At 48.8% G+C, this 27,686-nt stretch overlaps 3 protein-coding genes across 3 annotated transcripts in view; 1 reads left to right on the top strand and 2 right to left on the bottom strand.

The window, feature by feature from the left end:
- Positions 1–6,344, top strand: part of LOC135816638 (gamma-tubulin complex component 4-like) — a 28,071-nt gene extending 21,727 nt beyond the window's left edge. The window contains exon 20 of the mRNA XM_065329800.1: positions 832–6,344. Coding sequence (XP_065185872.1) covers positions 832–850 — 19 coding nt within the window. The 3' untranslated portion in view covers positions 851–6,344. The remainder of the gene's footprint in view (positions 1–831) is intronic.
- Positions 1,592–5,911, bottom strand: LOC135820016 (uncharacterized protein K02A2.6-like). Its single transcript, XM_065333347.1, has one exon. The coding sequence runs from the start codon at positions 5,909–5,911 to the stop codon at positions 1,592–1,594; it is 4,320 nt and encodes a 1,439-aa protein (XP_065189419.1).
- LOC135816606 (copper-transporting ATPase 2-like) lies at positions 6,079–27,686 on the bottom strand. Its single transcript, XM_065329780.1, has 21 exons — positions 27,105–27,686; positions 25,804–26,244; positions 25,206–25,366; positions 23,937–24,101; positions 23,147–23,226; positions 22,150–22,327; positions 20,697–20,807; positions 19,918–20,037; positions 19,407–19,498; positions 18,091–18,139; positions 16,761–16,994; positions 16,255–16,377; positions 15,837–16,097; positions 14,873–15,109; positions 12,931–13,096; positions 10,100–10,264; positions 9,667–9,809; positions 9,119–9,191; positions 8,256–8,422; positions 6,974–7,194; positions 6,079–6,676 (listed from the first exon to the last, which is right to left on the bottom strand). Exons 1-21 carry the CDS (start codon positions 27,409–27,411, stop codon positions 6,511–6,513), a joined length of 3,660 nt encoding a protein of 1,219 aa, XP_065185852.1. The 5' UTR covers positions 27,412–27,686; the 3' UTR covers positions 6,079–6,510.

Below are 27,686 nucleotides of genomic sequence, written 5' to 3'. Positions count from 1 at the left end.
CAGTGTATTCCAAATCTGATCAATTGATTCTGAGGGATCCAGTGGATCTGGGGTTTGGATCTTGATCCGGATCCGACGAGACGATCACAGCCCTAGAGTCTGTACTCCACGTCCACGTCTTTACTCGGACGAATCTGGCAAAACTGGGTGTACTGGTTTGAGAGATTGTGTATTTTCGTGCAAGAGTACAGGGTGTGGTGTGGGCCAGTTATGTAATGAAGGCAGCGTGCTGCGCACTGACCTCCTAGCCACAGTTGCGTACTCGTGTTTATGGACTCACCGAGCCTTACGTGCACACTAGCTGTGGAAGTTCTAAGGGTGAAACAATTATACCGAATATTCGAATTCTCGTTTGGATTTTTCTAATATAATCGTACTCGGAATAAATCAGAGTACTCACTCATACATGGTACATGCATTTACCACAGAAATCTGCAGTTTCAGAGCAGCAGTCGGCAGATATTGGTGTGCAGACTGTGTGGTGAACATTTGTACACGAGTAGAGAGAGCCCAAATGACCCACCAACCAATACACCCAGAGAGGACTGCCAATCGGTTCATTCAGGGTTGTATCACATGATTTTTAATGCCTTTGGTGTGCGAATTCTTAGGACATCAAGAATACTCGAATACTCCGAATATTCGATCGGAGAAAATCAGAATACTCGAACTCGGGATCTCAGTGCCAACTTTCACCCCTATGTGGAACTTTATTAATTTTACAATCATGCTGATTTTGTTTATTCACACTTGCATGGAACCCTGATGGTAAACGGATGTCATAATGTTTCGTGTTGGGTGTTCTCTCTCTCTCTCTCTTCTCTCTGCCAGGTCTGCCACAGCATTCTGACACTGCGCCTTTCATCCTTGATGGACCGACTACCTTTCATACAACATTAGCTCATCGTTCTAGCTAGGATAGGTAGGCATTACATAACCTCACTTGAAGAAACTTCAACTAGAAAATTTGTGTTGAGTAGATTCACAGTCTTCACATATTTTTTATATCTTTAAATGCCCATGCTTTTATACAAAAAAGTCATTTACTTCATGTTACACAAAAAGTCAAAAACACACACAAAATAATGTACTCAAAAGATGAGAAAGGTGAAGAGTTTCAGTATGCTCAATGGGGGTTCAATTTTTAACGTTTGCCGCAGTTAGTTATGTAGCAAGCTTTGTTTCATAGGCAGTTTAAAAAAAGTGATGTCATCAGGTGAAATTTAATAATAATGTGATGCTCAAGGAGACAGCAATGGGTAGCGCATTATTTATTTTGGTGTGCATTATGGAGCAGCGAATGTGCACGACGCATCCACGTTGCTGATACGTTACTATTTATTCGTGAAGACTTGGGAACGGAAACAAAACATGTCATGAGAAAGAACAACAGGAAAAAGAAGCACACTCAACTAATCTGTGTGTGTGCGTGCATGCAGTACAACTATGACGTAATGAATATAGATACACATCACGCCCCTTCGAGATGTTGCGAAACCTGTGACAGCAACATCTATCATAAATAAAACAAAATGAAGAATGAAAACAACAAAGCAGAGACAGCAGAAATTGACATTAGTGATCAAGAGTGTCAATCATAGGACTGTCCATGATGCGAACCAATGTTTAAACGCTGGGGTGGCTTGCGCTGACGTGCGCTGCGGCGGGACGGCGGCGGCGGGGAAGAGGCGTCAGCAGCAGCCGGTTGGACAACAAGCGGTGCAGGCACAAGTGGGCGATACGGACGCAGGAATCTGCGGTTCCGCCAATAAATGCGACCACTCGGCAACTTCACTAGGTAGTCCCGATGATTACCGACAGCAACAATGACCCCACGAATAGACCACTGCTTGGTGCGCGGATGCTGAACATCCACGTGGGTGCCGAGGCGGAGCTGCGGCAACGAGCGACGAGTTGACGACTTGTCTGTGACGGAATCGTCGGATGGCATGGCAGTCTCATCACGTGTCGTCGCTTTGGAGAGCCAGGATGAATCAAACTCCTTCCAATGTGCAATGACGAATGACTGGAGAGAGCGGCCATATAGGAGCTCAGCGGGGCTCTGACCAGAGGAGCCAGGTGTGTTTCGCCATTCCAGTAGCCCTCGGCGGAAGTCATCTGTGTCAAGATTGCCATTCACGGTTGTCTTGGTGATAAGACGCTTCATGGCTTTGACAGCAGCTTCGGCGTGCCCATTACTCTGCGGGTAGTGGGGAGAGGACATGACATGGTTTACCTGCCAGCGCTTACAAAACTCAGCAAACTTATGCGAGGAGAACTGGGGACCACCATCTGTACACAGCACAGCAGGAACACCAACATCAGAGAACCAGCGACGGAATGCTAGTATCACGTCATGCGATGAGGTGGTGCGGCCAGTACGCGCGACACAGGGCCAACCGGTCAAACGATCTGCATACACAAGGAAGTCGTGACCTTGACAAGTGAACAAATCGGCAGATGCACATTCAAACGGTAGTGTCGGGGTGCGGTCGTTCAGCAGGGGCTCAGCTGGCTGGGACGACTGGTGTTCGCGGCAAGCAGGACAAGAACGAACGAGTGTATCAATGTCCTTGGTGATACCGGACCAGTATACAAGCTGACGCGCACGAGACTTAGTACGCACTAGGCCTTGGTGTGAAGCGTGGAGGTTGTGCAATACCTGAGCACGCAATGATTCAGGAACAACAATGCGGTTGCCCTTCAACACAATACCATGGTCGACGGAGAGATGCTCACGTCCATTCCAGTACGCACGTAACGGAGCAGGCAACTTCTGCTGGCGATCAGGGAATCCAGTCAAGATACACTCAATCAATGACTGGTACATGGCATCTGCAGCTGCAGCTTCCCGCAGCTCTGCAACCTTGAGATTCGCATTCGGCTCAGTGTCAGAGTGCACCATGCAGATCTGAATGCTGCGGCAATGAAGCGACGGGGCTTCACCAAGCTCATCAGTGGTGGAAGGAATGCCAACAGGATTCCGGGACAGCGCATCGGCGAAGGCATTTTCAGAACCTTTTCGCCAATATGCCTGCAGCTGATAGGCTTGGAGCTTGAGGCGTAATCGGAGAAGACGCGGGTTCTCGATCTGATCCAACGAATATGAGTTGATGATCGGAATCAGGGGCTTGTGGTCGGTGACTACTTCAAATGGCGCACCAGACAGGTAGATGCGGCATTTGCGCACGGCCCATACTACAGCGAGCATTTCCAACTCGATGACAGCATAACGGGTTTCAGCATCAGACAGGTAGCGGGATCCACACTGAATAATACGCCACTGATCATTCTGCTTTTGCCAAAGCACGAATCCGAGACCTCTTAGAGCGGATGCATCGGTTTCAAGCCGGAGGTCTTGACCAACTTGATAGAAAGCGAGAACCGGAGGAGACAAGAGAGCTTCCTGTGTCTGTTCAAACGCTGCAGTGTGGCTAGCGTCCCACATGAACTCACGGGAGGTCTTGAGCAGGCCACGCAGAGGATTGGTCAACTCGGCTAGATGTGGAGTGAACTCGCCACATTGGTTCACTAGACCGAGGAACGAACGGAGATCAGTTCTGTTGGCGGGTACTGGAAACTGGCGAATACCGGACGTCTTATCATCGTCGACGACCCAGCCATCAGGCGTGACGTTGTAGCCGCAGAAATGGATACGTTGCGTACCGAACACAAACTTGGCGGGGCTGAACGTGATACCATGCTCCCTGGCGCAGAGCAGAATCTCGCGCACGTGGCTGACATGCGACAGAAAGTCGTCGTCGTACGCTAGGCAATCATCGACTACCTTGCCGAGACGCGGGATGGCAGAGAACGCAGCATCAGTGCGCCGGTTGAACTCATCCCCAGCAGATATTAGACCCTGCGGGTTCCGTAGATAACGATATCTGCCGTACGGGGTGATAAACGTGGTGAATTCCTGAGCAGTGTCACTGAGAGGAATCTGCCAGTAGCCGTGCCTTGCATCGAGCTTCGTAAAGAACTTAGCAGAGCCAACTCCAGAGACAACGTCACGTGCCGTATGTACGGGATGCGCGGGACGACGGACTTGGTCGTTCAGCCGCTTGAAGTCAACTGTGAGGCGCTTCTCAGTGCTGCCCTTCTTGTCTACTATGACAATCGGATGGCACCATTCACTAGGCTCCGTCACTGGTTCAATGATCCCGTCGCTGACCATGCCGTCGAGCTGAGTCTTGATCTGGTCACGGAATGCATACGGTATTGGTCGAGCAGTGTGCACACAGGAAGGCTTAGAATCATGCTGTAGCTCAATTTCCATTGGCGGACCTTCCATTGGCTTCAGACCGGAATCCGAGAAAACGTCAGCGAACTCTTGCAGGAGCTGCTCACGTGTCCGCGCTAACTCAGCATCACTAGGATGAGCGCATGACGAAACAGCTGCACAGATCTTGGGTGAAGATGCACCCTCGTGTTCAGCGGTGAATTGGACTGGCCAATCAGGTGGGAGAAACTTCAGCGCACGCAATGAGGTATGAGAGAGCAGGGCATCGTGTAGACCCTTGTACACATGGATGACGGTTTCATGCTGCGTCTCACCGACTCGTAGAGTCGCACGTATTTTGCCCAGGTTGCGTAGCGGCTCACCGGTCACAGCCTGCACACAGTCGTGGTCGTCATCTAAGTTCTCGACGAACCCACCGATCTGCGTGAGGTGCTCCTCGCCAATGGCATCAATGTCACTGCCTGTGTCTGGTGTCCAGGACAGTTGGGATGGCTGATCCTCTGTTTGCAGCATGGTCGAAACAGGTACTGTGCGACGGTCCACGCGAGACGCACGCTGTAGCTTCAGCTGTCCAAGCTTGGCAGCAGAGCTAGTCTTGGGCTGTTTCTGGCTCTTGCACATTCGCTGAAAATGCCCAATGCCATGACAGGAGTTGCACTTCTTGCCCTTGGCAGGACATACAGATTTCGTGTGCTCAGAACGACCACAATTTGGACAAGTGGACTTGGCCGCACTTGATGCCTCACTTGGCTTAGAGTCAGCTGGCTTGTGACGTTTCTGCTGCTTGTACGCCGACTGCTTGGCAGCACTTGCCTGGAGGCCAGGACTGGGCATGTGTGCCTTGGTGTGGTATGCTGCTTCCTCCGTCCGACAGAGGGTGACAGCCTGGTCGAGCGTGAGACCATGAGTTGCGAGCAACTTGTGTCGCGTCTCATCGTTCCGCACACCAATGACGACGCGGTCGCGCAGAGATTCCTCCTTGAGGGTACGGCCGAGGCCTTTGCACTGCGCACAGCAGCGAGCATCACACGTTCCACATAGGCTGTGTGACAAGAAGTCGCATGCACTTTGTAGTTCACACAGGGCTGTGTAAAACGCATCAAATGATTCTCCAGCTTGCTGGACACGCTGGTAAAACTCTATGCGGTCCAACAGTGGATTACGTTGCCGTCTGATATACGCCTGAATGCGCTCCAGCATCAGGTCGACGTCAGCTGAAGCTGGTATGCAAATAATATCCTCTCGGATAAAACGTCGCAGCTCCTCATCGAAACACTGACGGAGTGTTGCCACTCTGGCCTCACGAGCCTGGCTGGCCAAATGCTGGCAAACACTAAAATCTCTCCAGCTTTCAACGAAGGAGTGAAAATCAGCCAGCGTCGCAGACGACAATAAGTGTGGGCAGGAAACACTGTTCACTGGCCGTGGTGCTGAGGTCTGCGAGGTGGACTGAGCTGGTGCTGAGGGCTGCGGAGTGAACTGAAGCTGCGATGGTGATAGCGACCTGCTCTGAACATTCTTGAACAGATCTTGCATCGCCTTATCACGAGCCTCAGCTGCACGCATCTGCTGCTCCATAAATTTCATCAGGACACCCATTTGAGATTCCTGCTGTCGCTCGGTCGCGGAGGACAGGTCAAATCCGGTATCGTCCTGTGATTGTTCCATTACGATTAGTCACTCGTCCACGAGTACGAACAAAATACACTACTAAAATAATTCAACTGAGACAGAGTTTCGATCGCGGAAACTACTACTTCATACGGAAAAACCAACTGGGCCCGTGCAAACACTACAAGGTGCGGACACAAGGCACGGACACAGGAAAGAACAAGTTCACTGCGCCATGATACGTTACTATTTATTCGTGAAGACTTGGGAACGGAAACAAAACATGTCATGAGAAAGAACAACAGGAAAAAGAAGCACACTCAACTAATCTGTGTGTGTGCGTGCATGCAGTACAACTATGACGTAATGAATATAGATACACATCAGTTGCATGGCATGAAAAAGAGCAACACAACACAGCTAGCAAAAAGTCATCGAAAACCGTAAACAATGAATAAAAAACGAGTTTCCTGCAGTACCTAAGTTACATGTATGTGTGTTACTTTTAGAACAAACTACTACAAACTACTACAAACTACTACAAACTACTACAGACTCACTAGATTTTGCAGTTAGGATTGAATGCTGGCTATTACTGCAGTGTCGACTGGGGATATGCTTCGGGCAAGTCGACACTGCTGATGCGTATGTTGTGTTCAGACACTGCTGATATGTTGCACGGAGGAATATTTGCCGTGCGCGTGCACCGGCTTGGTCATGGCGTGTTCCAGCTCCAATTCAACGCTCCGTCCGTCAGCTTGCGTCGTCATACCCAGAGCCACGGCTAGACTTGTTTGGCGCTGCGTGTTGGCCGGTTTCCACCTGGTGCAAAGCAGAGGAGGACACACGCAAACGGAGAAACACCACTGCTCAATATGACACTATCAGTGGCTAGGGGAATTGCCACACTTGACACAAAGGAAAACGACTCAACAAGTAGTAGCTTTCCGTAGGATCTTATATGAGATCCTGCTGAAAGCCAAGTAGTGGTCGACGTCTTTTTTTGAATTTGGGGCCGGTCTTTTATTACTGCCTGCCGCCCAATACTACCTTTGCAGTGCACACACATTTTGTCGCACACTACAATTATAGTTGCCACTCTGTACGCTAAGTTCATACCTTCGCAGGAGAAGAGATGAGCAGACGACGGTGACGGAGCTGAGTGCCATGGCCGCTGCAGCCATCCAGGGGCGCATGCGAATGCCTGCTGGCTCCAGTACCCCGGCGGCAATGGGCAGACCGATCAGGTTGTAGATACAGGCCCAGAGGAAGTTGAGACGAATGCGGCGCATGGTGACGCGCGACAGATCAATGGCTGCTACAACGTCCATCAGATCGTTCTGCATAGAACCAATCATGCAGAGTCAGTCAGTGGGTGGGTCATGCAGGGAGTGCAGTCAATCCTGTAGGCTCAGAGTGAGTGCAGGGATGAATTTATCCTGTTTCGCATCGCAGTTTGCGATACAAAATCGATCAACTGCTATTCAAAAGTCACTGTGACTCGCAAAAAACTGCGATACATACAGACTATCCATGCCTAGCCTGTGCTATCAAGTAACATGCATACAGTGCAGTGTATGTGGTGCAGGCAATCTCAATCTGCGTGTACATGTATGATTCAGTCGTTTTTTTGCAAATGGGCTTTCAGGCATCACTCTCAAGAAGGACAATATGGCATTGGTAAACACCCAACCTTCAAAGAAAAATGCTAATTAAAATCAAAGACTGCTACACAATTGTGATTTTGTATAGCAGAAACTGCTATGCAAAAATATGACAATAAATTCATCCCTGGAGTGGGTTGTGCAGAGAGTGAGAACAGATAGAGCCTTCCACTTCTACTACTTGTACCATGGCCACTAACGTATCCACACATGGATACGAAGTTTGACGCACCCACGCCCACATTCGCACGCAACACACGCATGGAACGTGCGTGGGGTTCCTGCTGATAATTCAAGTCAGTTCTGTGGGTATGAGCAGGCCGTGCTGGCCCTCAAAGTCTGTGTCTATGGTGCATTGCGCAACTCTGCATGACAATGCGAGCATTTTGACATACAGTCAACTTCGCTTATAGCGACACTCGATGGGTCATCAGAAAAGTGTTCTTATTCGCGAAGTGTCGTTATACCCAAAGTCTCATATGTATTACAGTTGGATGGGACTTTGCTCTGGGCATGGAAATTCTGTCGTTATTCGCGAATTGTCGCTATATCCGCAGTCGTTATTAGCGAAGTTGACTGTACATTGTGTGCTGTGGGTACATGTTTGGATAATAAAAAAATGTCCGGAAGATCAGAAGCTTATCCGCGGCATTTTAATTGTATCAGGACTCTACGCGTACACATTGCCAGTTTTAAGGCTGCTTGCAATCCTAGTATTATCCTACAATATAGTTTACCTTTATAAGTACAATACCAGCAGCTTCCAGCGCAACGTTTGTGCCAGAACCAATGGCAATGCCAACATCGGCTTGAGCCAGTGCCGGTGAGTCGTTGATACCATCACCGACAAACGCAACTACTGGATTGCCGTGTGCAGCCTGATCGTCTTCTCCAAGACCTAAGCCTGAGCACAGATACACACACACACACACACACACACACGCACACACACACGGTGCGTGCGCAGCGCAGAGGATACAACACTACGTGAATGCCTTTTCCATTGTCGGAGACCCTGTCTGCAGGTCTGCACTAGAACACAGCAGGGCGTAACATAATACTGTTGGCTCAACGTCAATGTCGACTCATGTACATCTTCGTAAGTTTGTATCATTGCGCATCGCAAAATACTTCACAGTTCACGCGAGACCCAGTCAGATTGCGTTTTGATGCGGAAATACCAAGTCAGACTGGGTCATCGCAAGCACAACGACAATTTCAACCTATTACATTTTTATAGTAAAGAAAAAAAGGACCAAGGAACTACAAGTTACGCTATAATGTCCACTAACACCACCAGTTACTTGACAGCCAGCTCATGCGATAACATTGCACGACACTGACCAACGGTACTGACGTTCTACAACTAACTGCCAATCAGCTCTAGCACGTCTTGGATGCGCACTCCAACAGCCTTCCAACTACTTGGAAGGTTCTATGTTAAAGGAATAACATAGGAGGGGAAGACATTACAGCATAACTTGTAGTTCCTTGGTCCTTTTCTTTTCTATTATTTATTCGTGGCTCTCCATCCGAGTCCATACTATATTATTTTATCGGCTACTTCAGTATGTGCATGTCTGACATAGAGTAACTATACCTTCCTGCAGCTCCTTGACCTTCTGCAGTTTGTGGCTGGGCAGGACCTGAGCAAAGACGTTCACTATGCCAACCTACATCGGCCGTGCACAAACAATAACAGACAAGTGGATCACGACACACACGCGCACACACGCACACACACACACACACGTGTGAGCTAAGGGACAGGGCATTCCTTGGTGGGTACATGTATATCGAAGTCCGCGTCTCTGGAGCAAACAGGATACTGCCAGTGCAGGTTTGGGTGAAGGAAGGGTCTTCGTAAGAATCAAGAGATGCATGCGAGTCACACGAACGAAAAGACGATATACGAAGAAATTTGTGCTGCATATGATAACAATTTACACCACAAGTCAAAGTTTACTCTCAAGGTGACCCAGGACAGCAGTGGCCGAGCTATGAAGTATTAGTTAGTGTGAGTGAGTGCGTGCGTGTGTGTGTGTGTGTGTGTGAGTGAGGGGGGAGGGGGTTATAGAGGAAAGTGCTCGCACACAGGCATTGGCGCATGGTCTCCGAATCCTGTCACCACACGTGCTGCCCCCTTACTTGACTTGCGATGGCCCTGGCCGTACGGTAGTTATCTCCAGTCAACATTACGGGCGTGATGCCCTGCGAGGTGAGTGTTGCAATGGCACACTGAGCTTCTGGCCGCAATGTATCGGCTATAGCAACCAGAGCTGTCAAGTGTCCTTTGAACACAGCAACACACAATCAAAGCAGAAATAGATAAAAGGATCACAAAGCATGAGAGTCGCTTATGGTAGAATTGCAATGACAAGCTGTAATTCACACATCAGTCTGCCATATTACTCTGTGTGTGTGTGTGTGTGTGTGTGTGCACTTGCATATGCATGCATGTGTTTGTGCATGCGTGTTTGCCATGGCTGTCTCAGCCAGCGCTTTTCGCAGCGGCCCCCAAAATATAAATATCTCTAAACTCAAATATTTAGTGAGTATAAAGCACAGTAGATACACCTACCGTTGACTGCTGCTAAGACCACAGTCTGACCAAGGCGCTCAAACTGCTCCATGTCAGTGCTGACAGTGGCAGACACATCGACATCGTTACGACGCATCCATTCACGATTGCCAATCAGTACCTCGAAAACACTCGAATCGGAGATGACATCCGTCATAAGATTGACTGTAGAAACAAACACACGGCACCCAGGCAAACAGCACAGGCCGAGATAGTTACTGTAAGAGTTGAAAGTGAGACGAGTCCAACGTTGTTAACGATTTGCAAATGTTTCCCACTTGGTGGGTACAAATTTTAACGACCCTGCCATCACACACACACACACACATCACACGCCGTACAACAACTCACAAGTCAAACGATTTGGGGCTTACTACGCGTCATCTTCTGCTGCGGTGGTGGCCATGGTAGAATATCACTAATGCCCACCAATTCAGAAAACTCGACATCGCGAAGCTTGCCGCTGTGGACTGTCGCACACGACACTGTCACCGATCCACTTCGACATGGGGCAGACGCTGGACCAGACAACACACAACCGATAATGTCATAAAGCTCGACGATGTGGGCTGTCACACACGACATGGTCACCGGTACACTGCTTCGACCCGGGGCGGGCGCGGAATCCGAGGACACACATCGGATCTCTGTGATCCACACAGTCTCGCCGCTTACTTCTTCCGTGCTAACCAGTAGTATCGCCCTTCTCATTTTCTCGGCTTCTACGCCTTGCGTTTCTAAGTCTTGCGCCTCTAACTCTTCCGCCTTTAACTCTTGCGCCTTTAACTCTTGCGCCTCCAACTCTTGCGCCTCCAACTCTTGCGCCTCGACGTCTTGCGCCTCTACGTCTTGCGCCTCTACGTCTTGCGCCTCTACGTCTTGCGCCTCTACGTCTTGCGCCTCGACGTCTTGCGCCTCTACGTCTTGCGCCTCTACGTTGTTCGGCCGAGACTCCAGCTGCTTCTGAGCGTCTCCGACCGATGTCGCCATGCTCTGTACCGACGCAGTGGGCCTTGGATCTGATCCTCCCACTGGCTTCAAGCACTCTTCTGACCGCTGCTTGTCTGTAAGCAAAGTCTTACACGCCTTGTCCGGCGTCCTTCCGGGCGAGGCAAGCAAATCTCGCTTTGCTTCCTCATAATATGTACTGACGGCGATGCGCTCGGCCATCTTCTTGAGCTTTTCGTTAAACTCTGCGCGGAGCGCACACTCTTGCCGTCTAGCACTGCGCTCTTCAAACTCCTCGCTCTGTCGGAGCCTCTTCTCCACGTATTCTCTCAACCTATCGACTTCAAATCCATACCGAATTCCGTTGGCGATAAAGCTGGCTTCGATGATCCACACACACACACACACACACACACACACACACACACACACACACACACACACACACACACACACACACGCGTCTTCTGTTTCTCTAGTACAGAAGAGAGACGGAATAGCACACTCGTAACGCTGCTTGAGTTAACGATGGAATTTTCTCGTTAAAACGCTATAATTTGTTCCCCGTTAGAGATTCGACTCCTACAGAAGTCAGGAACATTCCATGATACATCATGCATGATAAGTTCCTACCAATAACAGGTTTTCAGTTTTCACATCTTTCCCTGGTTACACTACAAGAATGATTCACATCGTCCAAGCTGCGAAGTAGAAATCAGAAATTCAATCACCTACAAGCCATGTTTTCGGTAGCAGCGGCACATACAAGGAAAAACTGAACGAAACATCTCACCCTTCTAGCAACGGACCTTGTTTGTGGGTTTGCGTGAGATACATTACAAAGAGGCACTTCACTACTCCAAAATAAGTTCTTGGCCGACCCACTCCGCTTGCACATCGCCACCTTAGTCAGGATAACACTGTTGAGATGTTGATACGGTCAAACCGTCCTGACAGATGTTTCTCTCCAACAGAGCTCATCGGTGGAGGTAGCAGATAATGAATGATTGCTCGAAGTGAATGAATGACGATTTATAGGGCAAAACTGGCGCAACTCGGCACTTTCTACATAGACGTGCGGCATGCCCAAGGGAACTGAGGCGCGAAAGGTGATACCAGTTCTGACACAGGTGATAGTGCAAGCACGCATTGCTAGGTCGGCGCATGCAGTGCTAGTACTGGTGCGGAAAAGCAATCAGCACTCAGCTGGCAGTAACTGAGAGAGGTGCTATAGAGGCTATGCAAAAGAAGTCAAAATGGAGAGTCAGCGTAATTCCGGAGCCGCTCAAGGGCTCTAAGTTACAGCGGACCCGCTTATGGACGCTGTGTATAGTGAGTAGCTAGTGAGTCGCTGCCGCACGCTGTGCAGCAACTTTGCCAAAGCATCTCAGCTGATGATGATGTAATTGCATAACCTCTTTCTGCATTAATTTTGTACCTTACTGATGATGTAATCGCATAACCTCTTTCTGTATTCGTAACTTACTCTGTCACACATACTTACAAAAAAGATCTAACCATGTCAACATCTCGATAGAATAGTCCTCACTATGGCGGTGATGTGCAAGAGGAGTGGGCAGGGCAAGAGCACAGTGTGGAGTGGTGGTGATTTTTAATGTAACACCTGGGTTTATCGCTAGTTTTTCTCCTCTGCACGAGATACAAGACTAATAATTACGTTGGTGCTGATGTCATGAACATGTAGTCGATTGATAAGTTACGCGGGGATGAGCTGCCGAATTCACCGACCGAGTCGCTAGAACACCCACACGCAAGCACGCACGTACGCACTGTGTTTGACGCTATGTCCGTAACGGATTTCTCAGCACCAAGCTCCGCTATAATATGCGCAGTGCCAGTGGTACGCTAGTGCTAACTCTTACCGTCCACAGGTTCTTGGCTGGCAGTGTCGTTGGTCTCTTCCATGGTGTTACTACTCAGTGTCTGTGTAGCCAGCAAGAACTTCACACTGGTGACATCGCATCTCAGACCATAGCCTGGTATAGCCTGGAAGCCATGTACCTGGCCCAGCGTGCTGATGTTCAATTTCTGATCAAACACACACGCATACACACACGCACACACACGTACACACACACACATACACATACACAGAGACACACACAGACAGACACACAGACACGTACACACGCACACAGACAGACACACACACACACACGTTAAAGTCACAGACAGGAGCATAACCAGAACAAGAGGACTTGCAGCCAGCACCCAGCTGACAGACAGGTGTGAAACTACAATCTACAGAACAGGGGCGTATGAGGTGCTTGGGAACTGGTACAATCAAAGGACAAAGCCGGGTGTGAAGGGGGGGGGGGGGGGGGGGGTCCGGGGGTCTTCCCCCAGGAAAATGTTGTAAAAAGACAGAAAATCCTGTGTTCTAGGTACTTTCTGCACATTTTTTTACTAATTTTTACTCATGGAATTTTATGGTTCACGTACAGAAAACTAAGTTGCCGTGAACCAAGTGTACCCAATAGACATGTTGAGTCGAGCTTGAGTCAAACTCAAACAAAAGTCAAAGATCTGATGGGTCCCGTTTTTTTATTATTACGGTTTTGCACGTTCCAGATAGACCATACTTTTCGAAAAGTGGTACGGCCATGGTCGTACCAGTCGTAGCGGGTGCTCCACCCCCTGCAGAGGCCAGCTGAGTGCTAGGGTACTGTTTGTATCCATATGGATACAAACAGTACCCTAGAGAAGATAGCAGATACAGTGAAACCTCGCTAAGAAGAACACTGATAAAACAAACTTTCGCTTAAGACAAACTAGTATTTGTAACTCTATTGGATAAGACACGGTGTATTCACTGGGTATAAGATATGGATAAGAAGAACTCCCGGTATTGCGAACAAATCCCGTCGGTCCCTTGGTGTTCGTCCTAAAGAGGTTCGACTGTACATCACTCTGTGAGTCGGAACCGCAATGCACTCTGTATCAAGTTGTTCACACCTCACTCACTAGACCATAGTAATGGTGTACATGTACAGTCAGCTTTGCGAATAGCGGGCCTCGATTGGACATGAGAATAATGCTATGATTCGCGAGTTGTCATCCGTGAGTGTGTTTGACAGTAAGCAGTCCAGTGGTACTAGGTCTGAAGATAGTGTCGCTATTTACGAGTTGGTGTTATAGCTGAGCTTGTTATTTACAAGGTTACCACACCCTGGCTGTAAGGCCGGTATTGCACTATTGTAATTTACAAGGTTACCACACCCTGGCTGTAAGGCCGCTAGTACACTACGGCTCGCGTTCGCGTCACGTTTGCCGTCTCACGGCAGAGCTCGCGGAAACGCCGACCTGTCCTCGGAAGCCCAAGTCTGGATTTGCTCACGGCACGGCTCGCGTTTGGATCGCGTGACCCGACACCGTCAGAATCTGATCAAACGTGAGCTAGACGCGAGCCGTAGTGTAATAACGGCCTAATCAGTGCATGTACTGTAAAGCGTGAAATTTTCGCGGCATTTTTAGTTCGCGTTTTCAGAATCCGGACGGGTTAGCGAGGTTTTAATTTTGCGATTGCAGAATGGCATTCTTGCTAAACCTGTGGCATTCTTGCTAAACCTTTCATGGATCTCCTGTTCGCGCTGTCTAAATTTCGCGATTTCCACGCGGTCGCGAATTTCGCAGAAATTAGACCATCGCAATAATTTCACGGTTTACAGTAAGCGGTAAAGACTAACGAGAACCATTGTGAGAAACAGATGCATGCCTAGCTCACTGAAAACATACATGTCGATAGCATAACACTTGTCATACCCGGGGATAACAGTCATTAAGTTGACTGGTGTACATACTCACATCCTTGGCAAACTCCACAATAGCTTGACCCAGCGGATGCTCACTACCGCTCTCCGCAGTGCCCACCACCGCAATGGCGCGTTTCAGCTTCTCCTCAGCGGCGACAGCAGCAGCAGCTGCGTTGCCACCGGAGGATGCAGATGCGGCTGTGGCTGCGGAACCGACCAGCTTGAAGTTGACAACGCGGGGCTTGCCGTGAGTCAGTGTCCCGGTCTTGTCGAAAATGACGTATTTCACCTGGGCCGGCGTTAGAACATGCAAGAAAAGAAAAGAAGATTGCTTCAGAGACACACTTGAACATGATAGCACCGACGACGACGACGACGGCGGTGGTGGTGACAGTGATAGTAGCAATACTAAAAACTAGTTCCGATGGCAACAACGCTGAGAACATTTCACTACCGCTCTGTAAGTGTGACATGCGATACAGCGGTTGTGCACACTACACAGCATATGCATCATGCGGCGCACCATTTCGCTTCCTTTCTCGAAGACCTACTGCCAGCCATATACCATGATACGCATGCAGTGCATTCTGTGATCAGGGCAGATATGTCGGGTCTCTAGGGCAGGACTGATACACATGCTTTGTTTAAAACTGTTCGCAGATTTGGCAGTAGATTGCTTAGCTTTCAGCAGTGAAACATACCAGTGGCCAACACTTTGCCATGCCAGCTTGGGCCTGGCCAACCAGACCAGTTTCGCCAGGCCTGTAGCGTCCGTGGACTAGAAAGGTTCTCATGAACTACACGTGGTTTGAACCAGGGAGTAGTACAATACCGGTATTTTACTACTCCCTGGTTTGAAGCAATTACAGTAGCAACCAGGGAGTAGTAAAATACCGCTATTTTACTACTCCCGGGTTTAAAGCAATTACAGTACATGTACCAACCAGGGAGTAGTAAAATACCGGTACGTTACTACTCCCTGGTACAATGTACCAACACTGCACACGTGTTCTTACTTTATGCGTTGTCTCCAGTGGTTCTCCTCCCTTGATGAGAATACCTCGCTTAGCCCCGACCCCAGTGCCCACCATCACAGCAGTGGGTGTAGCCAGACCGAGCGCGCACGGGCACGCTATGCTCAGCACCGTCACAGCATACAGGAAGGCATTCTCAATCACGCACTCCGCCGTCGGTACTTCCGCGTGATCACCACCGCCACCACCACTCGTGCCGTTCTGCGTGCCGTTGCCATAGTTTCTGGGAACACAGTGCTTGTCCTGTCCGGTGCAACGCAAATACACACACACGCACACACGCACACACACACACAGACACACACACGGACACACACACACACACACACACACAGACAAACACCTAACACACATTGCATCTCCTTCATAAGTCGCTCACGTCCACTTTACTTCCACTTACACGCAGCGCTGAGGGAGTGGTGGCACCGACAATGATCCACACGATGCAGGTTAGGAGTGAGATAGCAATTACACCGGGGACGAACTTTGCTGCTATCCAGTCGGCGTAGTACTGGATCGGGGCCTGCAATACAAACATACGTGCACGAACACATGCACACACGCATACACATACACACACATACACACACAAACATACACACACATACACACACATACACACACATACATATACACACATACACACACAAACACAACACACACACACACAGAAACACACACAGAAACACACACACGCATAAACACACACACACACACAGAAACACACACACACACAGAAACACACACATGTACAGTCTTGGTTATACGACATTTAAGTTTCAGCACTGCCGTCATGGCAGAGGGTCCTGGTAGCACGCCAGGCAGCAGCAGCATTGGTCTGCTTGACGACACAACCCCAGCCCCCCCCCCCCCCCCCCCATCACCTTATGACACATAAGTACCTACCTTGGATGTCTGAGCGTCCTCGACCAGCTTGACAATCTGGGCCAGGGTGCTGTCTGCGCCTACATGTGTTGCCTGCACCAGCAGCATACCCGTCTGGTTCAGAGTGCCGCCCAGGACAACGTCGTCAACAACCTTGGGAACCGGCAGGCTCTCTCCCGTCAGCATGGACTCGTCCACGGACGATCGGCCCGACACCACCTTGCCATCGACGGGAATCCGGTCCCCCGGGAGGACCTGCACACAGATAGGGTGATAAGACCAGCAACATGGTGATAAGACCCGCAAAATGGTGATATGAACACAAGCAGATCAGCTGTATTGTGGACGCCAATGGGGCTTTATGGACACAGCCATCTTTTTTACTAAAATTCAGAGCATTAGGGGTCGTCCATAAATATCGAACTTTTTTCACAAAACGAAATAATTTCGTTATGGGGTGGAAGGGGGTGGACCAATTTCGTTTCAGAAAACATTGATTCATGTACATAGCCGTTGTACAGTCAGTATCGCCTATAGCGTAGGTGTTTGATTTTGAGCATTTTATCACTATAAGCGATATATTACTATGACCGATACTGCATGCAATGTATGCGAGTGGGGTGTCAAACGATCGACTCAGCGCGCCGTGCACATACGCACTACATACATACACAATGTCATGTAGCTGCTGGCTGTAGCTCCCGACACACAAAATCAGCATTTCCTCATGATGGAGGCATATTTTGGCAACTTGTTCGAGCAAAACTCACCAAACAACACTCACTGGACAAGTTCTTCACGAAGAAGTAACACCCTGTTCTCCTCTGACATCGCTTGATTTTACATCAATCACTATAACCGATGCAAAAATAATGTAATAAAGGTCTTTTGAAATATGAATTTGATCACTATAGGCGATATATTACTATAGGCGATTATTACTATACGCGATAACTGTGTATACTTAGTTATGGCAAATGAAAATGAATTTGAGACATTGATCACTATATCCGGTATATTACTATAGCCGCCAACCTTATAGGCGATACGGACTGTATATGCATGTATGTCAACATGTTTTACGTTCTGAGGGGAGGGAGGGGTTGGGTCTAAACTAAAATAATTCGTTTGGTGAAAAAAGTTTGATATTTACGGACGGCCCCTTAGGATGCCAACAATAGCACTGGCCAACAAAGTATACAGAATCGGGCTAGGCACAGTGCCATGGTTGTTTTCGCGATCATGACACATGAGTACAGAGCTGTAGTGATCCGGACACAATGCCCAACGGCAATTCTTTAGATCATTGGTGCCAGGGCATGTACTATAAATGATGGAGATGTAGCCCCACCTTCAGGATGTCCTCAGCTTGAACAAGAGCCAGCGGAATAGTACGCTCACTACAGCAAACAACCAACAAAGGCACCAGTTCAACAATCGCCAGACAAAAGGGAATTGGCAGCAGACAAAAAAAGGCAGCAGTTTAGTTCGTCTACACAATGCAAGCGGGACGTTTTCTTCCACCACTGCTGTACCCTATGGTACAAGTTACTCACAACCTTGTTGTGATAGAGTACTGTGAACAATACTGGCAAACAAACGAGAGAGAGAGAGAGAGAGAGAGAGAGAGAGAGAGAGAGAGAGAGAGAGAGAGAGAGAGAGAGAGAGAGAGAGAGAGAGAGAGAGAGAGAGAGAGAGAGAGAGAAAGGGAGAGAGATAGCTAGATAGCTAGATAGATAGATAGACAGAGAGGGGGGGGGGGGGGGGGGGGGAGGCACTTCCAAACACACCCCACATCGCAGCGAGCCATCCAGCTACCACAGGTTCACACCAGCATGCACAAATAACCCTTGCGTAATACACAGTCATAGTTTTCTAGGAGAAAGAAATACAATCAAACTAGAGAAAAGAACTAGCTTCAGGCTCCTCACAAGAAACACGTCTGAAAATGTCTACCACTACATCATCGCCTTCTCTTCAGGTGGATACATGCAGAAAATAAACTAATCAGTGCAATGTAAAGGTGATATAAGCAGCAGTAGCAGGATTAGCGACAACATGCACAACGTAAAGAAAGTGTTGACTCTTATTAAAACAAACTGACAACCAGCCGTGCTACAATCATACCCAAGTGGTCTAAGTGTGCAGAGGTCAGTGTAGGTGTGATCTGCACTGTGGTAACAATAGAGTCGTGAGTAACTAAATGCTGTCCATGGTAACAACACTTTCAGATACAAAAATTTGTGGAGCCAGGAAAATATTTTTGCACCTTTCAAGATTTTGTCCAGATTTGTTGTAATTACCCGGCAAATGGAACGAACTAACCAAACTTATTTATAGGACACGCTATTTGTCTACATGAATACGTTTGACAATCAACAGTTTCTCGGTGTGTTGTTCTCACCAATCCTGCTACAATGTAGTGCTGCGTATATCACCTTTACATTGGGTATCAGTGATTATACTGGTCAGTTTCTTTTCCGCTCCACGTATCCAACTGAAGAGAAGGCGATGAAAGTGCTAGTAGAACTTTTCAAAACCGTTGCTTGGGAAGAGCCTTAGACTAATTATTTTCTTTAGTTTCTATGCAGCCATGGAAGTCATTTCCATGGCATAAGTAGACAGACCGGGCAGCAGGCTACTTAGATACTACCGGCAACAACTCACTTTTCAATCATTCCTTTCACGGACAGTTTAACGAGGCAGGCCTCAGTTGCTTGCAGCGACAGAAGGTCAACAAGAGCTTGAGACGTCTTGCCCTGCTCAGATGTACATGTATGTAGACACACACGCGCACGCACACACACGCGCACGCACACACACACACGCACGCACACACACGCGTACACACACACACACGCACATGAGCACACACACACACACACACACATGTCATCACGACCTGCATCGCAATTACAGAGGTTTCTAAGGACTTTGTTTCGCAGCAGGCACCTGACATACAAGAGAAGACGCAGCCATTCAATTCTCGGACATACATGCCGGACGTGCAGCTCAACACATTGATCTTGAAAAGAGCATGAACAGCAACACTCCTATTTGGAAACAGAATTACCCATCTACAGCCCGCCAGCACTTCCCACAGAGTCTGTCAGTTCAAAAACTGAACAAGAGCAAACTAGTGGACATGTATCAAAGACACAGCTACCCACAAACACACCTTTGCAATATGCTCCATCCAGCGTCCGAGTGCAATGAAGGTGATCAGCGTCGGTGGTACGTCAAAGAACACATCCGGTACCGTCGAATCGCGAGCCATAGAAGCTATCACCACACAGACCTACACGGATGACAGCACAAAGACAGGCAAACACGTGCGTTGAAGCTAGATGAACGCACAGTTTAAACAGAGACACTGCACGGCAAACAGATACATGCTAGAAGTACTTTTTTTAAGCCAGTGCTACCCCAACGCACAGTATTCAGCAGGGCACTAGAGAGGATTCTACACCAGCAAGAGTACATCAGCAAGAGTGTACACCTCTACTTGGTCTGGTACACTGCGGAATGTTTTGTTGACATCAACTATTACTTTTCTGGAGATCATGCGCCATACCATACAAGGCATACCGCATGAGGCATGTACTACGAGTCTGGCCTCGTGAGCTTGGCCAGGTTTCACAAAACTTGCGCAACGAGTACGATACAAATCCATAGCAGCAGGAGAAAAGGTTATAATTCTGTTTCGAAAGCTGCAAAAAAACACAAACTGGCCATGAAGCCTACTAGTGTACTCCAAACTGGGAATTGAATGTACAACCAACCTCTCCCCCAAGCGGCGGTGGTGGCAGCAGCAGCACCATCAACAGCAGCATCACCAACAGCAGCAGCAGCACCATCACTGGCAGCAGCAGCACCACCACCAACAGCAGCACCAGCAGCAGCAGCAGCACCATCACCAGCAGCAGCACCATCACCAGCAGCACCAGCATCACTTACCGAGTACACATAAGCTATGCTAGTAGCCATCATGATTAGAACATCCATGTTTGTACTCTTGTGACGCAATGCTTGGAACGCAGACTTGTAGAATGGTAGGCCTGCCATTGCCTGCAGCATAGCCAGCCAGCCAGCCAGACAGATACATAGATAGACAGACAGACGGGCAGACAGACAGACAGACAGACAGACAGATACATAGACAGACAGGCACAGCAGCGGCGACGGCAGCAGCACGAGACAAAACAGGTGAAGCAACGACTCTCCGAGAAAGACTTTTACCGTGCTCAACTCCTTCAAACTTGTGTGAATATCTCTGAGTAGACGTAGATACTTGTTGCATTGGCCAAGAGTGCAGATCTACAGCCCAGCCTCTCAAGACAAACAACAAGGGATCGATGGAATTAGCTCCCAGCATTGGGCACTTCTTATCCGCATCGGATGCCCAGGCGAGTGGACTGCATAATCGAACACAAATACTGTATGTATGCATGACATATGCCGTAAATCGGTGACCAACGATTTTCTTCCGGACGGCGAGGAATCCGGATAAAAGAAGACTGGATAAGCGAGGTCTGACTGTACTGTGATTCGTCCAATACAGTCACCAATACTAGCTCTTCTAAAGCGAAAGTTTGTCTTATTACCAGTGGTCCTCTTCAACCGAGGTCCCAGAGTTTTTAAAACAGCAGCAAAAATCAATGCCGTCCTGCAAGTACAACTTTAACCAGGACCCTACTATCATGCACATGTGAGTACTTGTGCAGCGAACACAATACACCTTAGACAGAGCCTGGACACAATGTACTGGCATTTATGAAGTTGGTCGGACATGGTCAGACAAGCGGACCTGAATAGAGAATATTCACGTGTGCACACCTACCCACACACATATCCCCCCCCCCCCTCCACATACACACACACACACACACGTGCGCATGCACACACACACACACACACACACACACACACACACACATACACACCTTGACCTTGACCTTTGACGCCCATCGCCGGAGGCGATGATAGCAATGCTACGGCAGAAGCCATAGCAACTTGTGCTGGGATTACACCATTCAACAGCTTGCAAGGCTGAAGAATTGACCGTCACTATTCAGCCTGGTCTACACCATACAGCTATGTGGAGTGACATTTTCTGGCCAGTGAATCCCTATTTTTGGTCTTTTTCATTTTTTTTTCCCCGCACACACATCACACCACATACTCCGGCATGCACTGGCTGTTGGTAACCACCCAGGAGAATGAAAGAAAAGTCAGGAAGAGTCTGAGAAAGAGAAGAAAGACGTGTGTGACCATAATCGTCGGGAATCGAACCCGCAATCTATCGATTAGAAATCGCTGCACATACCACTGCACCATATGGGACGCACACACACACACACACGCACACACACACCACCTACACTTAGCATGTCTAAGCAGATTCTCGTACCAGCACTATAGTAGACAGTATCCACAGTAGCAAGACACGAAGGTCCAGGCCCGGCGTTATCAATCGACCTGTGTTGTTCAAATCCACCTTGTAAGCCAGTTGGAATGAGGCCGGATTGAACATGATCATCATCGTCGGAATGGCAAATATCAAACTCAAGAAGAATGTGAAGCGCCACCTGCAACAGCACATCACACAGGCATGTATCAACGCTGCAGCCCAGATAGCTCTCTTGCGGCAATATACTTGGAGTGAGAGAGAGAGAGAGAGAGGGGGGGGGGGGAGAGAGAGAGAGAGAGAGAGAGAGAGAGAGAGAGAGAGAGAGAGAGAGAGAGAGAGAGAGAGAGAGAGAGAGAGAGACAGAGAGAGACAGAGAGACACAGAGAGAGACAGAGAGAAAGACAGAGAGAGAGACAGAGACACAGAGAGAGATACAGAGAGAGACACAGAGAGAGAGAGAGAGAGAGAGAGAGAGAGAGAGAGAGAGAGAGAGAGAGAGAGAGAGAGAGAGAGAGAGAGAGAGAGAGTGAGAGAGAGAGAGAGAGAGCGTGAGAGAGAGCGTGAGAGAGAGAGAGACAGACGGAGAGACAGACAGACAGATAGAGAGAAATAGAGAGAGATCATCAACGGCCAGATAACCCGGAGGTATGAAAACATATCGAACGTACACCTGAATGTACATGTCCTCATGCACACACCACTCACTGATCAGGACCGCCAGAAGCAGTTTTCAATTGGTCCGGCCATACCAGAGCTTTCACTCATTGTGTTTAATAAGGCGGATGCACATAACCTCCTCAGCAGTAAACATGTGTTGATGGTCAACAAGTTGGTCCGCTGATGACCTGACCAACCGGACTGGTTCCGGCCGGCCTGTTGATTACCATGTGCACATGTCCTCACGCACACACCACTCACTGATAGCCACGTGCACAACTCCTCATGCTCATACAATTACGAACTAGCGTCAGTTGAGGAAGAAGAAAGCAACACTTACTTGGAGATCTCCCCCTGGAATTTGAGTTCGTCAGCATTCAGATCTTTCGGAGCTATCTTTGCAGTGAAATGCCCAATGCGCTGTTCAAGCCACGGTCACATTGCCATGATGGAACAACCACACAAGCACACACATGCAAGCGTGCACACACGCATAAGCATACATACACACGCACACACACGCACACACACACACACCACAAGTCAGCCAGGTCGTTAAGTATATCCAAACTCCAGAAATTCTAAGAGAGTGAAGCGTGCCTCTCAACTAGAAGTACAGTTGAACATCGATTATCCGCACATCGACTATCCGACCATTCGATTATCCGTAACAGTTTTTTTGGGCGCACGTGCCGTAGAGTATGCACTGTGCATGTAGTGAGCCATTCAAAAATACGAAAATTTTGAAAAGTAGCACTCTATTCTATTTACAATGTACATGTACATGTATTAACAGTGTGTTTTCTTATCCGGAACATTTGCCTTATCTGAACACCGCCTGACAGTTGTCTGCCCAGAGGTGGTCGGATAATCGATGTTCAACTGTATAATGCCAGCAATGGCGGACCTCTGCTCGTAATACCTACAACAAGTTGGTACTTTGTTTACTGGTGTACTACCTCCTGGCCCGGTACTGGTGGCATTTTCATACTTGTACATGTGTATAGCTATTGAGCTGACGTGTGTCTGTGCACGCATGCATGAGTGCATGTGTGTTTGTGTGTGTGGGGGGGGGAGGGACGGCATGAGTGAGCAACGGCCAATTTGCATCAGACTCAACATTCACCTACCTCAATTTCGTCAATGATGTCCCGGACACCACCAATCTTGTTACGATGGTATTCAACGTGACACCGCTTTGTTACCAGGGAGACTGATGCTGATATCACACCCTCCAAAGCGCGCAGTGAGTCTTCGATGACTTTCACACAAGACGAACACGTCATTCCCTCCACCTGTGGAGAAAAGGGAAGAGAGAGAGAGAGAGAGAGATAGAGAGTGAGATAGAGAGTGAGATAGAGAGACAGAGAGAGAGAGCACATGCGTGTGTGTGTGTGTGTGTGTGTTACCAGCACCCGTGCCAGCTAGTTCGGTTGGTAGGTACACTTATGCCTGATTGTGTTGGGTCTGTTGCCAACAGGCTCGGCTGCTTGAAGGTGTAATGTTGTACCTGCCACCTTTGTTGGTTCCAGGGTTCATATACTTTCTATTTGAAGTATACATACCTGTTAACCATGGACTGCTTCTGGCTAGATTAACTCTTGTGTAATCAATGGTGCTAGTGAAGCTTTTATCAGATCCACTCTGATTTAGCCACTCACACTAGTAGCAAATATTACCTTCACTGGGGGCAGGGGTAACTGCAGTTGGATCCCGGGACGGATACCTGATGCCGTCAATCCTTTTTCTGCACCTTGTCCTCACCCACTTACTGAGGTGTGGTGAGCCCATAAGTGGGATCATTTTCAAGTCCACCCAGAGTTTTGGGGATTTCAGGGGGTGTCGGCCGTTGGACGGTTCAATAACCAATTGAGTCATCTTTCCAAGATTCCTTTTGAGTCTCTCTCCCCTCTCCCGGGGGGGACTCACGTGACCAGTTCTGGCAGTGAGCAACAAGTAAGTAAGTAAGTAAGTACCAGCACCCATATGTATGAGTAGTATTGAATACGTAATTCAAAAAGTATACGCAAACACACATGGAATTGAGGCCGAGCTAAAGTGCACTGTTTGCATCTCTAAGTCCTCACTATGGTTTCTCCTCCAAATTACTACACATGCATTATTACATCCAAACCCAATAAAGTGTTGGACGCATATGAAACGCATGATCTGATGGCCATCCCCGGGAACACAAATCGAAATGTATTGTACACGAGTATGCCCATATTGATTATGACGGAGTTGTGAGTGGACTAGGTATGATGATTAGATTGGTTGCACCATATCACACGGTGGCCAACAGCCGCGTCTCAGGTTGCAGTCAGGAGCACTGCTCTTTAGAGTGACCCCCCCCCCCCCCCAGTTGTTTGGCGACCAACAGCACTCTGTAGACTACGTACGGTAAGATCAACACGGCCCTCCAGCTCATCCTCCTCTATCAGCGTGGCCCCGAAGCCGAGGTCGGTGATCATGGCGGCGATGTCGTCGTCAGACACCACGCCACGGTCGTACTTGACGTCGGCGCGTTCGTTCATCAGGCCCACCACCACACTGTGAATGCCTGTGGGCGTGTGCGGAAAATCAACATCGGCACAAAAATGCGAATGTCTGCATGCGTGGCAAATCAATATTGGCACAACACTGTGAATGCTGAATACCTGCATGCAGCAAATCAATATCGGCGCGACAGTGCAAATGCATGTGTGTGTGTGCGGCAAATCAATACCGGCACAACACCGTGAATGCCCGCGCGCAGCAAATGAACATCAGCACTTCAGTGCGAATGCATTCATGTGTTGCTAATCAATACCAGCACAACGGACACACAAATGGCATGCTAGACACGTGTGCATGTTCCGCAGGTACCTGGGCAGATTGTTCTGGCTAAACGCCTGATCCACAGGCAATAGTTAAAATCTTTCATTATGAACTTGGGGGTGAGGTAAATGGATGGGATTTTTCTAAAGAAGGACAGCAGAGTTCCATGTGTCAGCTTACCTGGACGCTGAGTTAGAGCTCTCTCGATATTGCCAACACACGACGCACACGTCATGCCGGTTACTTTAAGTCGACACAACGAGGACGGCGCCAGGTGACCGACGTCGGCGTTGCCAAGGCGAACGTTCAGCTGTAGCACGTCGCCATCCGTCTCCTCCTCGTCCTCCAGTGCAGGAGAACTGCTTCTTCCGCCCGTCCTGCCTGCTGTCGTCGCAGCCGCCGCCGGTACGGTCAGGTGGCTCCTGCTCTGACTCTTGCCACCCGCCGAGCCCGTCGGATTGGCGTCGAGAGACGATCGGCTCCTGCTGGCCGACGCAATGCTGCTCTTACTCTTCCGCGTGATGATGCTCAGAAGCGACGTCGCCTGCTTGCTGGGCGACTGAGCCCCGGTCGCGACGAGAGGACTGACATCATCAAACAGGTCATCACTGCCATAGTCATCTGCGCATGGAGTGACAAAAAAAAGAAGAAAATTAGAATTTACAACTTGAACTCATTCGTGGCCAACGACGACTATGCATAAAACATTGCAGTCACCTTTTGTGGGGCACTTGTACCATATTTGGCAGGTGCAGCCAGCTCTACAGTATAATATACGTATAGATAGATAAACCTTAAGGCCTTGTTTTGTTGAAACATGCTGTTGGTTCATGTACCTATATGTGTGAGTATGACAGTACACACAGTTCATGACCTTTTACGCAGGGCTGGTATCACAGTGGGTGCGTTCGATTACTGCACGCGATGAATCGATACCATGAATGGAATCTCGTCTTTCGATGTCATGTCATGAGCCCTGGAATCGGTTCGGAATCTATTCATCCTATTCACATGGGGTAATGTGAATAGCCAGGGGCAATTCATGAATCGATTCAACATCGCTTCGCGGGCATAATCGAACGCACTCTGTGTGTTCGGCTGAAGTGTGCCTCGCACGGGACGGCACAGGTGCACGGCGAAGGTCACTGCATTTCGGGTGGTGCATGTGTGCATTTGGACGGCTGCGGCAATACGGTGTCTGCTCGTCCAGAGCAGAGCATGGCACTCGCTGGTGCCTTGTAAGCTGCCCACCATAGAGGTAGATGTATGTGACTTTAAGTAGATGTATGTGACTTTAAGCCGCTCTTCGGCGCTCCGTTCCATGGCGCCTGACAGTACTGTACCGAGCATTCACTATGGATATTGGCAGTGTTGTGCATTTACTAGGGGTACTATGGGCATGGTATGATCTCACTGCGTGTATACGAGACTCTACTTGTAGTACTAGTGTACTGTACCTCAAAAAAATATTTATATCTTACCATTTTCTCCGTCATCAGAAATGCCGTTTGAGATAACTCTCGCATCAAAGCCACAGTCTTCAATTGCCTCGGCAATCTTCTGCGCAGTGACTCCGGGACCATGGAGAAACGTGCCTCTCTTCTGCGCCAAAGAGATGTCCTGCGACGAGATTTCTGGCAGATTGGAAACAGCCATTCGCACTGCCTGCGTGCAAGAGCCGCAAGTCATGCCCTCAATACCGATTATGCTAGTCAGTTCTGCATTACTGGCCCCTACTCCCGCTGCATCAGCAGCACTAGTTCCAGATCTCTTCTCTGAATCGTCCATGGCGAAAGAAACAAGGAAGAGAACCTATACTATAAAATTCAGTTTCAAAGAGCTGAAACTGTTCGGAGAGAAACAGCCAGAGAATTATGCTTTTTGTCCAGACATCAACACGAGAGCAGAAACATGACTGCTAATCTTTGTCGCGCACAGAAAGCGACCAACGTCCAAACAAAGTCAACACTTGTAGGGATCTCAGCGCGTGAACTGCGCAGCCGGTCTGCGCAGGTGAGATTTTCGACCCCAAACGCGTCCAGTGCAGAAATCGTGGAAAAGAA

Source organism: Sycon ciliatum, chromosome 1 (assembly GCF_964019385.1).
Source record: "Sycon ciliatum chromosome 1, ocSycCili1.1, whole genome shotgun sequence".
In the NCBI taxonomy this organism is placed as follows: Eukaryota; Metazoa; Porifera; class Calcarea; order Leucosolenida; family Sycettidae; genus Sycon; species Sycon ciliatum.
The sequence above is the reverse complement of the archived record's forward strand: the minus strand, read 5'-3'. Positions and strand labels throughout refer to the sequence as shown.